We start from the raw sequence: 16,655 nt of genomic DNA, 5'->3' as shown, positions 1-16,655 counted from the left end.
CACCTAACAAAAGCTTATTAAAATCAGCAGCTAGAAAATTCCTTATAGTTGAAGTCCTCGTTGATGACAATGGCATTAATTTTCTGGACAAGCCTGTTCCATATTACCTCTGTGATGACCAGAAGCCTTTTTTTTTTCTTTGATAGGAACAGGGACAAACTTGAAGAGGGCAGGGTCCTCCGTGTGTGTGTGTGTGTGTGTGTGTGTGGCTACTTGTGTGTCACTTCTGCAAGGATTAATCCAAAGTCAGTACAAGCTCACTTTGTCCTTGCAATGACTGTCACCATTCTCAGACAGCCTATGATGAACACTTCTCACTAAGCATGATTTCAATAATCCCTTTTAGTATTACCCCAAGAGAATAAGGAGTCTATACTGACCTTCTAAACGTTCTACAAATAATCTCTTCAAGCTTTGGTAAATGCCAATTTTAATGGTGCCATATGATGCCTGTCTTAGTAAAGCAGGAGCAATTCTGCCAAAAAAAAAAGTCAATTATCCTCAACACGTATTTGCAAGTTATACATATCTAGACAGCTTACTCATTTCCATTACCCAGCTCATTCCACCCAACAACAGCAGAATACACATTTTTTTCAAGCACCGAGAGAAAGTATTTAGGTCATAAAACAAACCTCAACAAATTTTTAAAAATTAAAATCATATTAATTATGTTTGCTGACCATAATGGAAATAAACTAGAAATCAATACGGAAAATCCTCAAACACTTGAAAATTAAACACTACATTTCTAAACAATCCATGGGTCACAGAAGTCTCAAAGGAAATTTTAAATTTATATAGACCTGAATGAAAATGAAAATTCAACCTATTAAAATCTGTGGGATGCAGCCAAAGCAGTGCTAAGAGGTAAATTAACAGCACAAAATGCTTATGGTAGAAAAAGAGGAAAAGCCTCAAATTAATAATCTATGTTCCTACCTCAAGAAACTAGAAAAAGAGCAAAATAAACCCAAAGCAAACAGAAGGAAATAACAGAGCATAAATAAAATTGAAAGAGGAAAATAGAGAAAAAGCAATGAAACAAAAAGTGAGCTCTTTAAAAAAAAAATCAGTAAGCTTGATAAACCTCTAGCAAGGCTCACAGTAATGAAGGGAGAAGACATAAGTCACCAATATCAGGAATGAAACAGGAAATAGCACTACAAATTCTACAGCCATCAAAAAGATAATAAGAGAATACTATACACAATTTTATGCTCTTAAATTCAACAGCTTGGAAAAGCTAGACTAATTCCTTGAAAACCAAAGCTCAATCAAGATGAAATAGATAATCTGAATAGTCTCATAACCATTAAAATTTTTAATTCATAATTTTAAAATTCCCAAAAAGGAAATATCCAGACAGATAGTTTCACTGGAGAAGTCTACCAAACATGTAAAAATTAACACCAATATTACACCATCTCTTCCAGAAAACAGAAAGGGAATGTTCTCGACTCATTTTATGAAGTTAATATTATCCTGATACCAAATCCAGACAAAAACAGTACAAAAAAGGAAAAGTATAAGCCAATATCTCTCATGAACTTAGATGCAAAAGTCCTTAACAAAATATTAGCAAACTGAATCCAGTCACGTAGAGAAAACAAGTATACACCATTACCTACCTCAAAGAGATTTTTTTAAATCAATCTTACTTCCTAACAGTTGCAGACACATCTTTCATCCTTTCAGGAAGGAGGTACTAGAGTGAAGATTTCACCTTATTTAAGTTTTGATTATAAACTGGAGATATTCTCACTCATACCTCCCTTGAGATTCTTCAAAATTGCAGAATTATACTTTAGTAGTTATAAATAGATAGCAGAAGTTCAGCCAGTTATAATTTTAAAATAATGGCTAAATATGCATATTTCTGACATTATTGCTTGCTATCAAAAAAAAATAATAATCATATGATTATCCATGCTGATGAAATAACAAGGATGTATTACTTGATTTTTCCCCAAGAAAATTATCTTTGATATTAAGTCTAACTTAGGTTAATAATAAAATTGATATCTATTCTCTGAGCGACTAACTGGTACCTTAGATGCAGGAGTGGCCTAGGAAATGGGCAGTGGATAAACAACAAACTGGACAATAAACCACAAACTTCCAGCTAATCAAAAGCTGATCCAAAAAAAAAAAAAGGGTCTCCCACTCTCTCATTCTGAATTTTCTGTTTAAACTGCCAGAATAGTATTTCTTTAATGAGGAAAATTTTAAAAGAAATCGGTATTTAGCAACTCAGGAAGAATATCACAAAAATATATACAGTTAACTAGATGCTATTCACAGTGGCTATGGATGACTCTCACAAAAAAAAAAAAAAAACAGGAGAAAGCCCATGCTGCAATGACATGCTGCAATGAGATATCCCTTTTAAAATGTATCACTTTTAGCTGAACACATTTATAAATGAACACAAAATCCAAAGCTCAAGGCTTATAAGCAAGTGAAATATAAACTGGCACATCAATACTAAACTACAAGTTGAAATGGTGAATATGAAGGGCACAAACTATCAGACAGCTGAAATACATGGCTTCTTTACAGAGTAATTCTATTCATGATATAAGGAAAGAATCCAGTCTCACCCTGAATACAGAGCCAATACACCCTCTTCTTTATATATTCGGAACAAGGCATGAAACATTCCTCGATATTTTATCTCTTTGAAGCGAACATCAATGCTTTGGCCTTGAACTTGAAGTCTTGTCTTAGTTAGGTCCACAGGAAAAGTTCCTATGAAGGAATACACTCATTTATTAGTTTGCCCAAGGAGTCAGGTTCAATGTTGGCTGAATTTACGCCAATGACAATTTTTAAAACAGAAGACTAACTCCTTTTTATAACACACAGAAGATCTCTACTATAATACCACTGTCAGAGGACAAGAATTGTATGTAGTAAAGTGAAATGTACTGTACTATAGCTAGGCAGCAAGATTTAGCCCACATTATAATGAAACTATGATAAAATAAAGTCCTTTAAGTGATCCTAATATACTACAAATACAAAATAATTTGAATGTTTTAATTTCATCTGTCTCTTCCTTCTGCCTCCCTTCCCACCTCGAATCTCCCCACTTTTCCTTCATAAAATCTCCTCAAATTTTCACAAAGAACATAGGAAAGCATGGGATTGCTGCTCCAGATACTCTCATATACTATTACAAAGTTTTGTGTGTTTTTTTCTTTTGTCTATTTACAAGAAACAAACAGTTCCCTAGTATAATGAAAGATAATAGCGAAGTCCTGTATGGTCCACTTATCCTAGTTCCTTAGGTAATTCAGGACTAATACCAGCGCAGTGCTTGGGTGGGGGTGATTTCTTTAATCAAATTTCTTTCTCTATGTTAACACATAGAAGTGTCATTACATTGACAAAATGTGTTTTAAGGAATATTTCAAGGTCTAAAACTAACAAGGAGATTATGTAGCTCTGGTCACTGACGACCTTGATATCACAGCATTAGAGCATATGCCAACGAAGTCAACAAAGATTAGTTTAGGAAAGAGAAAATTTGGAAGATTAAAAAAGCAATCTAAAAATATTTCAAAATTAAAACCAAATAGAGAAGAATCTGGTTTGATCTTGTTAGTCAATTTTCTTCTAAAATGGGACAGAGGTTTGAAAACAAGAAGTTTGGATACTTATACTAAGAAAGTTACAAACAACTTAGCATAAAGGAAGGACCATTAGTACAAGAATGTAGCAGAAATCTCTATCTTATCTAATTCCTTCTATATTTTCATGTATATTACTTAAGCCTAGAAAAATTAACAAATCACTCAACTATTGAAAAACTTCCTAAGTTTGACTTTTCTTAACTTCACTTTCCATACCATTAGTACTTTCTCAGGAAATATTACTTGATAGCTTTGAGACAATAGTTTTTTAAACAAATAGCACATATCTTTTTTACTTTTTCTCTAGTTTCACCAAAAATAACTGTCACCATAAGCTACTATCTATACCATAAGAAGCAGATTTGTCAATTGTCACATTCTTACCAAACTCAGCAACCATAGAGGCAAGGCCGCCATATACAAAGGGTTTCCAATTCAGACCAGACATCTCATGGCTTACAGTGGCACTTTTCTGGTGCTAAAAATAAACACAAATCAGAACAAGGCACAAGAATGAGGAGCATTTGTTAGTGTCCAATTACAAAATTTATATCAACAAAATAAAACAAATGTAGAGGAAAAACCCTACCAAGTGAGATGACACAAAATGGGGGATACCGTTTTATGTGATACATGATCATGAATGTGTTCTTTACTGCCATTCTGTAGGGGTAGGTGTGAGATTCACTCAAAGATCAACCTATGCCCTTCATTCTCTCTAGTTTCTTTAATGTTAGCCTCATCCCCACCCAAAGAAGAGGTATCAGTCCACCCAGCACACCCAACTTAGACATTTAACTAGATAATCACAAGTGAAAGAACCTGGAGTTCAAATTATATAGGCTGAGGCATCTCATAAAAGCAGTTCATGGTATTCAGTCAGCTTGCCTCAGGTACAAAGCACAGGCTGACACCACTACCCTCTCATATTCTTAGCTCTCTCATCTCTCTACTAAACTTTGTTTTAGTTTGTCAAGCTACTTCTAGCTATACACAACTTCCCCCGACTAGGCCTAGCCTGAGTTAAGCACTTTTTCTCCTGGTTCCCAGAGGAATGAGTAACATGAATTATGTATTTTCTCTGTGACATTTAACATCTACCCATCCAGTGAATCTCCTTTTCCCTGGCTTTTCAAAGAGCGTACATACAAATATTGTTTTTCTTTGAAGTTCAAGTTCTTTAACAATGTATTCTACTCTCTACCTCCCTTTCTTCCTTTCTCACCCCATCCACATTAGACCTGTCATTTTCAATCTTTACAACTTTTTTTTTCCCCTGCCGCTCTCAGCTATTTCTCTCTTGGATTGTTTCCCCACAGCTCTGCCCTCTATATCAGTGGTTTTCAAATTTTTATGTGCACCAGAATAATCTAGAAGGTGGATTAAAACATAGATTGCTGATCTGGGTCTAGCCTGAGAATTTGAAAGTTTTCAAATAATGTTGATGCTTACACACTTTAAGAGCTGCCCTAGGCATCACCTACTAAATTGTGGTCCAGCTGGAAGTAATCTTTTCTTAGGATGGACGCTCAGATATCTTTTCGATAGTTTTCAGAGCTTCACAGAATGTATATTATTGAATTTCAAAAGCAGCTTCAGCTCCACTTGATAGCTCAGCTGGTAGAGCAAAGGACTGTAGTCACGAAAGTAACTTCAAGTAGTTTATGGTCAGGAATGAAGACTCTGAAGTCAGACTGCCTAAGTTCAAATCCTGACAACACCACTTACAGCTCTATGCCTGGGTTTTCTGAACTGTAAAATGGGGATAATAATAAATACTATATTATAGGTTGCTCTGAAAAATAAATAATATATGTAAAACACCTAGAAAAGTACTTGGCATCTAGTTTGACAACTATTAGCTATTAAATATCATTATTACATTTTGAAAAGTACTCAAATATATATTTTAACAGATATTACTTGCTTTCCACTTCTCCCATTGCCCAGTCTGGGGTAAGCACCATTGAGTAACAGTCTCTTTTTAGGGGAGACAAGGTTTTGTTTTGTTTCCACATAAGGAATTCTCTGTAACTAAGCACAGAAAAACAAACTGCAGACAAATGTTTTAGTTAGAGGTCACAAAAATAATTATGGAAATTTCCTTTCGAGCATAGTGTGATCATCCAATTTATCCGACATAGAGTCTTGAATAGACAACTCTTTTGGAGGAAAACTGTTGAAAGGAATTCTAAAAAGCAAAGTAGGAATAGGCACTTCACATAGCTGCAGCTTAAAATAAGAGTCTTGAGTTCTAAATACTATATTAACATTTTCAGTTATGCCCACATTTTAATATTATATTTGATAGCAAAACATGATCCACACAGTGAAAGGGTAGGCATGGAAAAGCAAGGACCATGGCATATCCCCTCTCTGAATTTGTGGGGAGAAATGCTCTCTCCATTGATCAATTTAGAGATTCCCCCAAACAGTTAAACATTTCAAATGGCTGCTATGCTTCTCTCTAAAGCTTTCTCCTATAACTTCTTCCAACTCTTCTCAATACAGAGAAAGCCTCTAGCAGAATTTTACTACCTGCTGCCCAGCCTTTTAATAAGATGTGCTCAGGGTTCATGGAGCAATAATAAATCAGTTAAAGACAGGGGGCAGAGCCAGAGCAGAAAGACCAATCTTAGGTCAGTCAGCCCAGTGGTTCCTTAATGAAGTTTTCATAATTCTGAGGCAAAATGACCAAAGTAAGGGCATCTAGTGCCTTTTTTTTCAGCCAAATATATTTAAAGGACTATTAGGAAATTATGTCCTTCCAAATCCTGGAACATTTTTTAAATCACTTTTCTTGTATGAAATTATAATAGCAGTTGGTAGTTTATTTTGTTTAGTGTCTTTACTTGGCAAAATAAGACTGGCTACACAAATTTGTGCCTCCTTCCCACACTTTCATTTAAATTGTATTGGTCCATGGAATCCAAAAAGTCTGGGAACCACTGGCCAAATTCACTGCTACCACTGCCACCTCCCCATCCCCATCTGATAATAAAATCCCTTTTCCTCTAATGTTAAGAATCTTGCTATGAAGAAGTCCTGTATCATCTTTAATTAGATCTGATTTTAAACATTCCTTCCTCCTACTGAGCCAAAAGTTTGACTTCCTGTTGTTTTCACTCATATTTTGGATATAATATTAAACAATTTTATTCTTTTTCCCTAGGAGAATCCTTCAAATATTTAATAAAGACAGATATCATGTTCTCCTACATCTATCTTTCTCAGCTAAGTAACCACCACTATTTTCATCATTCTTATACTTCAATTATTACAGTGGAAAATTGCAGTCGCTTTGGTGGGGGCCATATCACACTACTGAATCATTAAAATGTCAGCTAAAACCTCCAAGTCTTTTAACTAAGGCTGTACACATGCATATATGTTATGTCATACCTATTCCACAGTTGTGCAATGCTTTCTGAACCTTCATTTATCCCTTCTATTTCTTAATCTCAGGGATACAAATAATGACTAGGATGAGGTTTATCTTCTAGTTGTCCCATGTTATTTTCTCCTAAGTATGATTCCTGAGGGCAGACACCATATCTCACAGTACTTTTTATAATCCCCTAGAATAGCTTACACAGAATTGGGTATACATCCATTAAATACTTGGTTGGTTCCAGTGTGATGTTCTTTATCTATGTATGCAGCCTTTATGTAAAAGATTATGGGAGAAACCATGAAAACTAACTAGCCTGACCAATACTACATGCTCTATACAAGACACTTTGCTGATCCTCAGAGATTCTCTGCTTACTAATTCTCTTCCCTTGCTTTTGTTGCAGAGAATTACTTGTGTAAAATCCCCCCCAAGCACTGTTAAAATAATTTTGACTTGTGAGGGCTATCCCCAGACATGGGTAAAAGGAGAGAATTCATATTTGAGTTAAAATAGAAGTATAGTATTTTTATTGTATAAAGAAGCCAATGAAAAATGCCTTCAAAGTGCAGACATATATTCTAAAATCTGACTAAGATTTGGAAAATTTGATAGCCAAAAGAGGAAAATGTCCTAAAATACAAGTTGCATAGCCCTACACTACTCCTAATATCTGATCAGAAAAAAATATAGTTGCCTTTCTTGCTTTCTCCTTTAAGAAAGAGTAGGCATTAGAAATTCTCAGATTCAGGAGGTAATCATAAAGAGTCAAGCAAATATTTATTGAAAGCATATTAAATGCCCAAATCTGCAATGTGCTATGGTCATTATGGTCATGTTAAAAAAAAAAAAGAAGAAGAAGAACAAATAAATGTTCAACACCATGACATATTTATCATTCAACTTATCTTTCCTGGGTAATCAAGGAGACTGAGGTAGGAATAAAATACAGGACTTGCTTTTCAAGAGCTTATAATCTGATGGAAGAAATCAGAGTAGTTCATTAGAGAAAAATTAAGTACTAAACTATAAAATACAAACTATAAGAACAGGAGAAGCATGGAATATAAGACAATCAGCATAGGCTTGAATAATTTGGAAAGGTTTGTAGAGGTGTGAAAATTTAAAATGAGCTTTGACAGAGGGCAGGTAGAATCTGGATAGGTGTAGGTAAGGGAGAAGAGGAGGCAGAACAGGATGAATAGAGACACAAATGTGAGGAAAAGCACAGCATGTGGTTTGTTCTGAGAAGGAAGAGTGCAACCTAACTGAAACGGAAAATTCTCTTATCTGATTGAAACAATATCAGTCAAGAAGTATAAGGAACAGGTCATGTTTAAAGGCTTGAAACCAAAGTATGTATGGTGGGTCCTGGGGATGCTCTAAGTTTTTGAACAGGAAAGTGACTTGAGGAAATCTACATTTTAGTTAGCATACCAGGGCTGCAGCAAGCAGTGATTACAAATGGAAGAGGCAGAGAAACTAGCTTAGGATAATGTGAAGTTAAACAGACAAGATGTTTGTTGGCAGTGAAGGTTAGAGATAAGTTCCTAAAATGGAGACACAGAGAGAGCTTGATGATGTAAGGAATGAAAGCAAGGAAAGAGTTCATGATGACTCTAAGCATCCCTAGCCTGGAAAAAAAAAACAAGAAAACACTGACAGAAAACTACAAATGTCCCTTCTGTTACCTCCTCTGAGAAACTAATCTGTGTTGATAAAGGCTCTCAACCCAATTAGTTAGATGAACTGCATTTTAATAGATGCCTTTAATGCCTTGACCTCAAGGAGTGGCAGGGGTAGAAACTGAAGGGAAGCAAGCGTCTTTCAACAGCATCCCTCACACTAATACAATGGAGGTGTTTGCTTACTCCGCTTACAATCACGGCCGCCGTTGCAAACTTCACCCTTAGAAAAATTAGGATTATTCCGGGAAAGATACCCATTCACCCTCTGGGTAGCAGGATCTTGCCAGTTCCTCAGCTGTCAGAGCGAGTTCGTGGAGAGACGGGAGGCGCCTGAAGGAGGCGGCCTCCCAGGGGGGTCGAGGAAGCAGGGTTCAACCGAAGAAGTAAAACCACCGATGCCAGAAGAGTGAAAGACAGGGAAGGGACTCGGCTGAGGGGAGAGAGAGACCAAAGGACCGTTAAGCCCCTCCCAGGCCGGAACCAGGCCAGCCCGGCCCCGCGCGGCCTGGCGCGGCCTAGCCCCGCTCCCCAGCCTGAAGTCCAGGAGCTCCCCCTCACCTGCTCCGGCTCATCGGACGACTGGGAAGCTGAGGCTCCCACAGTCGGAAACGCCACCGCAACGCCAACCCGGAAGCATTGAGACCATCGGAAGTAACCATTTTGTTGCCTTGGCAACGGTGGCGCAGGCATTCCAACTCCACCTCCTCCAAGCCTTAAAAAGAAGGCGCGAAATTAGAAGCGGAAGTGACTGGAGTCTTGACAGAGTGGTCAGGAAGGCTGCAGGCTTACGGGTCCAAAGGAGCAACCTGACTTTCGGAAGGGAGGTGTTGGGAGAGGAAGTTAAGGTGTAAGAATTTGGCAACTTCTGCAGTTAACATGCTCGCCAGTGAGGGCCGACATGTCACCGCGTTACTACCCACCTCCAGCGAACTAGGCCCGGGAAAGGAGGGGCGGGGTAAAAAGAGGAGCCAGCGGAGACAAGGCGACGCAAGGGGCGGGGCAAGCGGAGTAGAAGGGCCTGGCGACTGCGCACAAGAAAAGGAAAAAGAGGGAAAGTGAGGAGGTGGGGCAAAGGGCTTAAAAGTGGTAAAATGAGAGAAAGGTGATGCGCGGTATTTAGAAAGATCAGGTAAGCAAATACACCTCAGCCCCTACTGGGCGCCAGGCGTTGTACACAGGCCCTGAACTCAAAGCACACAGTTGAGAAAAAGCAAGTTGGAAACAGAAAACGGGACCATGAAAAGTTAAAGGTAAAAAATTTGAAGAGTAGAAATGCTAACAGGGGAGTTCTGAGTTAATCCGCAACTCACAATCAGCCAGAAAACAATGAGAGGGCCTGCTGACCACCTTCTAGCTCTAGCCCTTGGGAGTAAAAGGACTAGCTGCAAAGCACCCTGGGTGATTCCGTTTACTCAATGCGCTACATCTGATTTTTAAGCCTCTTGCGGGAAGGTTCCGTAATCGCGCAGGACTACACAATAATAAGGTTTATGTGTTGAGTGTAACAGTTCAGTCAGCAACACACATGGCCCTAAATGATTGTTTGTTGAATGACTACATGTTTGGAATACCTTTGTTCCAAAAGGATCTTGCTTATTTTAGTTCACATCTTGTTTTTTTTTTTACTCTCATTAAAGAAATTTTCAGGCAGCACACAGCGTTAGCTGACATTACAGAATGCTTATTGAGGATGATGCCAAGAGCTTCATGTGCACACAACTACCCTTTGAGACACATACATTTATTTTCCCCTTTTGATAGATGAGAAAACTGATGTAGTAAGAAGAGAATAACTTGGTAAGGGGCAGAGCCGGGATTCAAATTCAGATCTGAATTTAAAATATAAAGCTCTTAACCACTATTCTATACTGCTCTCAACTTTAATAATACCCTTGTTCCCTTCAGAAACTTAATTTCTAAAAATAAAGATAATATAAGAAGTATGTGCATGCATTCCAAAATGTGAATTCTCTTCAATTTACTTCTCAGTGAGGCACTCCCTTCCAGTCAGAAAAAGGAGATGGTAGCTTAGAGTCTTTATCTGTAAGGATTATACTCTCTCCAGAGCCATGAAGTGTATGTTCAGCTGTGGTCTGGGCTTGTCCCTCACATCCAGGTCTCTGAACCTTGTAGAATCATGGTCCTCCCTGTGAGCAGATCACCATCTTAGCTTTTCTACAAGATTGCATTTTTGACTCCTCAGCCACTGCCACCACCAGCTAATCCCACTGACCACCTATATAAACTTTGTTAAAAGGAGCTTTGTCTTCAAATTACTTATTTTAAAGGTCCTAGAATAGATGAATTTTAAAAGAGCATTTGTAGAAACAATATTATAAATGCCACACTTTGACACATTTGCAGTTTGATTGCTTAGTTTGTTCTCAACCTTTTTCTAAAACTACAACATTTAAAAAAATCTAATCCTCATTATTAAAGTTGGCCATTTTCCTTTTTAATCACCTCCTATTTATAGTCTTTTCCACACTGACTAGTATTTGATTATACTCTGTTTTGTGTTATGCTTGAATTCTGATCTCTTCAAGAGATAAGCTATTTAAGAGGATAGAATCCTGGAATCATCATTTTGGAAGACTGAGAGGTCCCTTCTATAGTATGCATTATAGACAGTTGTCCAGTCTCTGCTAGAATACTTCCAGTGTAAGTAAGTATCACAAGTCGGTTCATTTCACTATTAGATATCTCTGTTAGAAAAGTTCTCATTTATGTTGAGTCAAAATGTGCCTTCCTCTTTCTACTCTTCCAAGAGACACACATGGTCTTAAAAAATAAAAAGAGCATTGTTTTTGGAGCCAGAAATTTTTTTTTATTATTAATCGAGGTAAAGTTCACATCACTAATACAATATTATGTCAATTATATCTCAATAAAACTGGGGAGGAACAACAAACAAAAGATAATATAAAATTGAGAACATTTTTATTTTCATTAAAAGACACTATTAAGAAAGTGAAAAGGCAAGCTCCAGACAGGGAGAGTTTTAATTCATGTATCCTACAAAATTACATATCTGGTATAAATAAAGAACATTAAATTCAGCAATAAAAAGACAGGCAGCTCAATTTTAATGAGAAAAAAATATTTGAAAGGCGTGTCATAAAAGAATATATCCAAATGACCAATAAGTATAGGAAAAAGTGTGCAACATTATTAATCATTTAGAAAATTCAACTTAAAATCATAATACACACCCACTGGCATGGCCAAAGTTTAAAGGACTGACAGACAACACAAGGGGTTTGGTAGAAAGCATCTAAAATTCTCATACACTGGTAGAGGGAAGACTATTTGTTTTCTATTGCTGCATAAAAAAAAAACATTGCCACAAATTTAGCAGTTTAAAACACTACACATTTACTGTCTCCCAGTTTCTGCAGATCAGAAGTCCAGACAGGACTTAAATAGGTCCTGGACTCTGGGGTCTTAGAAGGCTGCAATCAAGGTATCAGCCAGACTGTTTTTATCTTGCATTTGACTGGAGTAGAATGCACTTCCAAGCTCACTCAAGTTGTTGTAGAATTCATTTTCTTGCAGCTGTAGCATCCAGGGCTTCCATTTCTTGTTAGCTGTTGGCTAGAGGCTACTCTCATCCCCTGAGGCTGTCTCCAGTTTCCTACAACATTGCTCTCTCAAAAGGCAGTTCACAATATGGCCACTTGTTTCTTCCCGGCCAGCAGGTGAGTGAAGTCCTCAGATGTAGTTTAACCAGCACAGAATAAAGTGGGCAGGACTTATTTTCTGTGATGAAGACTAAACTTATTTAACAAAATTACAAATAGCTTCTTTTTCTGATTATAAAAAAGTATATAGTCATTCTAAAACATTTAAGCTATACACAGAAGTGGAAAGAAGGTAAAAATTACCCCAAATCCAAACATCCAAAGACTACTACTCTTAACAGTATGGAAAGCCTCTTTCAAGTCCTTTCTTGATGCATACACACATGCTTATACTATCATTCTTGTGATGTGCATGTTCCAATCACATGCTCCTGCAGGGTAGCCTTGTGTGCTGAAGTCAGTGTCCTCAGTACCTCTAATTTATGGTTATCTTACATTTCCCCACTTTTAAAAGTTATGCATCTTTATGGAGGGAAAAGGAAAATACAAAAAAAAAAACATACACAGGGAAAATACAAAAGAAGTAACAATAAAATGTAAACATCATCCCCACTACCCATTACTACTGTTAACATTCCCTGCCTTACCTCCTCCCTCCTCTCAGACCATGCTTCTTCCCTTACTACCCCTTGATGATCCTGGAGAGCCAACTTCTTCCTCCATTTATCCTTCCTATTAGCTTCACTTTCCTCCCAGGTTACCAAAACAAGGAAATCCTTTTCTAACCTGTGTCACCCTCTAGATACCGCCTGATCACCTTCCATTCGTGCCATTTAAAAAATTTTATCAATATTTTACTTAACCCAATAGATCCAAAGTAATACCATTTCAGAATGTAATCAATATAAAAATATTAATGAGATGTTGTATCATTTATTTTTATACCGGTGTGGTTTTTTTGTACCTTACATAAGCCATCTATCTCAGTTTAGACAAGCCACATTTTAAGTGCTCAATAGCCACGTATGGTGAGTTGGCCACCAAACTAGACAGCAGAAATCTAACTTTTTGTGCCATCTGATAAATTATCACATACCTTGTCCAGCACCCACCCCCAAAGAATCATCTAACTCCCTGCAACACAAATGTGTTAAACTGGCATCATCAGCACCACGTGGGGCTTCTTAGAAATGGAGAATCTCAGACCCCATGCAGGACCTATTTAAATTAAAACTTGCATTTTTAAGACTATCCACAGTTGATTCATTTGTATATATAACTTAAGAAGTCTGTTTTGCCTTCTATTAAACACTTCCAGTAGCAGGGAACTCACTATTCTATCCCCAAGGAAGCCCATTCCATCTTTAAGTGGTTTTAATTATAAGAAAAACATTTGTCCTTCCTTAATTGAAGATTCCCTATAAACCCACCATTGTGCTAAGTACTTCACATGAATTATCTCATTTAAGCTCAGCAGTCTATAAAATAAAGGCTAATTTTTACTCCTTTTGTTGTTCTTGTTGTTTATTGTGGTAAAATATACATAACATAAAAATTTACCATTTAAACCATTTTTAAGTGTACAATTCAGTGGCATCAAGTACATTTGCAGTGTTGTACAACCATCACCACTATCCATTTCCAGAACTTTTCATCATTCCAAACATGTTCCCTTCTCTCCCTCCATTCCAATAACCACTATTCTTTCTGTCTCTATAAATTTGACTATTCTAGATACTTCATGTAAGTGAAATCATACAATTTTTTGTGTGTCTTGTTTATTTTACTTAACATGTTTTCAATGTTCAACCACGTTGTGTCCTGTGTCAGAATTTCCTTCCTTTTTACAATAATTATTGGATTGTATTTATACACCACATTTTGTTTATCCACTCATCCGTTGATGGATTTGGGTTGTTTCTGCCTTTTGGCTATTGTAAATAATGCTGCTATGAACATCGGTGTACAAGAATCTGTTTGAGTCCTTGCTTTGAATTATTTTGTGTATACACCTAGGAGTGGAATTGCTGGATCATATGGGAATTCTATATTTAACTTTTTAAGGAACCACCAAACTTTTCCATAGCAGCTACACCATTTTATCATAGCCTTTTAAAAATATGTCAGTTATTGTGGCTATTTTTCTAATCAGAAAATTTTAAAAACCATGTGTATTAAGAAAACTAAAATATAGAGACAAAGAAGACTTAAAAGAAACTGTAATCCTATTATCCAATGAAATTCCTCCCATGTTGATACACAGTCTTCCAGTCCAGAGGAACTTCACTTTCTACTTTAGTCCTTTCTGCATCGTTTACATTTTATTTCACAGAAGTGTTATTTCCAATCAGAAAAAAAAAGATAGAAAAAAAACTTTAGACATGATTAACCTCTAGGAGAACCAAAATCATCTTTATAAAAGAAATTTTATGATATTAAAATAATATTTATATACTCAAGTCCTGAGAAGTTAAGAGTTTAGTCGAGCATTTCCTCTTCAACCTGAAGCCGAGAATAAAGAATCTTGTGTTCAAAATACCTTAGTTTTCTCCTTTGACTCAGTGTCTATATCTATATATGATTCGTTCTTTTATTCATTCATTCACTGGATAGGTACCTACTGAGCACCTACTGTGTCCCAGGCATTCTGCTAGGCATGAGATATAGCAGTGAACTAGAAACAGTCTCTGCCCCCAAGGAGCGGACGGTCTAATTGAGTGAGGGGCAGGCAAAAAGGAAGCAAATGTTCAGATAATGACCTACTGTCAGGTGTGAAGAAAAATGAGGTGGGGTGGGGAGAGGGGTAGAGAAGGACAAAAGAACGGCAGGGGCTGCTGTTTTAGATTGAATGATCAGGAAGGCCTCTCTAATGAGGTGATATTTGAGGAGAGGCATAAACAATGTGAGGGAGTGAGCTATTGAGGATTTCTGAGAACATTCCAAGCAAAGAGAACAGCGACAAAAAAAAAAAACTCCAAGCAGAAGTAATCCTGGTGTGTCTGAAAAACATCAAGGTCACTAGGGTGACTGGAGCAGAGGGATAAAGGAAGAGAGCTATAGGAGATGAGGTCAGAGAAGTCATAGGTTAAGGGAGATCAGGTAGGGCTATGTATATCATGGTAAAGACTTTGGATTTCATTCCATTAAGTCCAAGAATGTTGACATAATCAGAAGAAAGCAAGCTTACAAAAATCAGAGGTGTCTATTATTCATATTTTTAAATGAAAAAAAAGAGCAATTTCCATTAAACAAATGGTTCCTGGTTATTATGTGTGATTGCAGGCCAAATGTGCCTAATCCTTAACCACCCTTCACTCCCCCCCACCACTGAAACTTGTACCTCAAATTGGCAGGGGTTAGTAATAGGGATATGTCATGTTTGGTTGTTATGAAGAAAGAGTTAACACAGCTGGTTTGGTGGCTTACTCTTTGCATGTCTCCAAGAGAACCATGATTGACCTCTAGCCAACCCATCGGAATGTATCTGTCAGAATGTTCTTTATTAGCAGTCCCCAACCTTTTTGGCATCAAGGACTGGTGCTCCTACGATAATCTAATGCCTGATAATCTGAGATGGAGGTGAGGCAGGGATGCTAAGTGCTGGGGAGCAGCTGCAAATATAGATGGAACTTTGCTTGCTCACCAGCCCCTTACCTCCTGCTGTGTGGCTTGGTTCCTAACAGGCCACAAACCAGCACCAGTCCACAACCCGGGGTGTTGATGACTCCTGCTTTATATCACCAATGGATAGATGATTTTGTTGTGTACATCTGGAGAAATAGGCCATGCCTTACCATCTTGTTAGGGTTGCTTTGCACAAATATCAAGATCAATAATGTGACCCTGATTTCATTGTTGAGATCAACAACACTGTTGAGGTCCTGAGTTTCCTGAGCATGGCCGTTGTTAACATGAGCATATGTGCCCAGCCCTCCCATCTGTGCCTCTGACCCTGAGACTCAAAATGTGCTTTAATGGGCGAAGATATGTCACACATGTCCCTGGAGTTCACTGATAAAAGAACTCAAAAGGGAAATTAGAAGGCATTTAGAATTTAGCATTTAGAAAGCATCTAAACACAACATAACAAAGGCTGTAGGATACAGCTCAAGCAATACTTGGAAGAAACTTTAAAGTACTAAATCCCTCAATTAAAAAAAATTAAAAATTAAAAATAAAGCACTAAATCCCTATATAAGAAAAGAAAGGCCTCCAACAAATGACCCCAGTTTTAGTCTTAGGAAACTAGAAAAATAAAAACAAATTAAACTCAAAGTAAGCAGAAGAAAGGAAATAACAAAGGGAAGGGCAGAAATCAATTGAATAGAAAACAGAAAAAATAGAGAAAAAATAAATA

General features: G+C 37.3%; 1 protein-coding gene across 4 annotated transcripts in view; it reads right to left on the bottom strand.

Moving 5' to 3' along the window:
* Positions 1-10,043, bottom strand: part of SLC25A14 (solute carrier family 25 member 14) — a 29,163-nt gene extending 19,120 nt beyond the window's left edge. The window contains exons 1-5 of one of the 4 annotated variants that reach the window (XM_039864982.1): positions 10,028-10,043; positions 9,276-9,429; positions 4,023-4,116; positions 2,604-2,751; positions 381-475 (exon numbers count right to left, since the gene is read on the bottom strand). In XM_039864982.1, coding sequence (XP_039720916.1) covers positions 381-475; positions 2,604-2,751; positions 4,023-4,116; positions 9,276-9,407 — 469 coding nt within the window. In that variant the 5' untranslated portion in view covers positions 9,408-9,429; positions 10,028-10,043. Of the gene's footprint in view, positions 1-380; positions 476-2,603; positions 2,752-4,022; positions 4,117-8,900; positions 9,148-9,275; positions 9,430-9,637; positions 9,692-10,027 lie in introns of those variants that run through there. The other 3 variants (XM_039864981.1, XM_039864983.1, XM_039864984.1) reach the window with 3 other exon arrangements.
* Between the last annotated feature and the right edge of the window lie 6,612 nt (positions 10,044-16,655).

This window comes from Pteropus medius, unplaced genomic scaffold (genome assembly GCF_902729225.1).
Source record: "Pteropus medius unplaced genomic scaffold, Ma_sr-lr_union100, whole genome shotgun sequence".
Classification (NCBI taxonomy): Eukaryota; Metazoa; Chordata; class Mammalia; order Chiroptera; family Pteropodidae; genus Pteropus; species Pteropus medius.
Note: the sequence above shows the minus strand (reverse complement) of the source record. Positions and strands in the feature narration are given on the sequence as shown.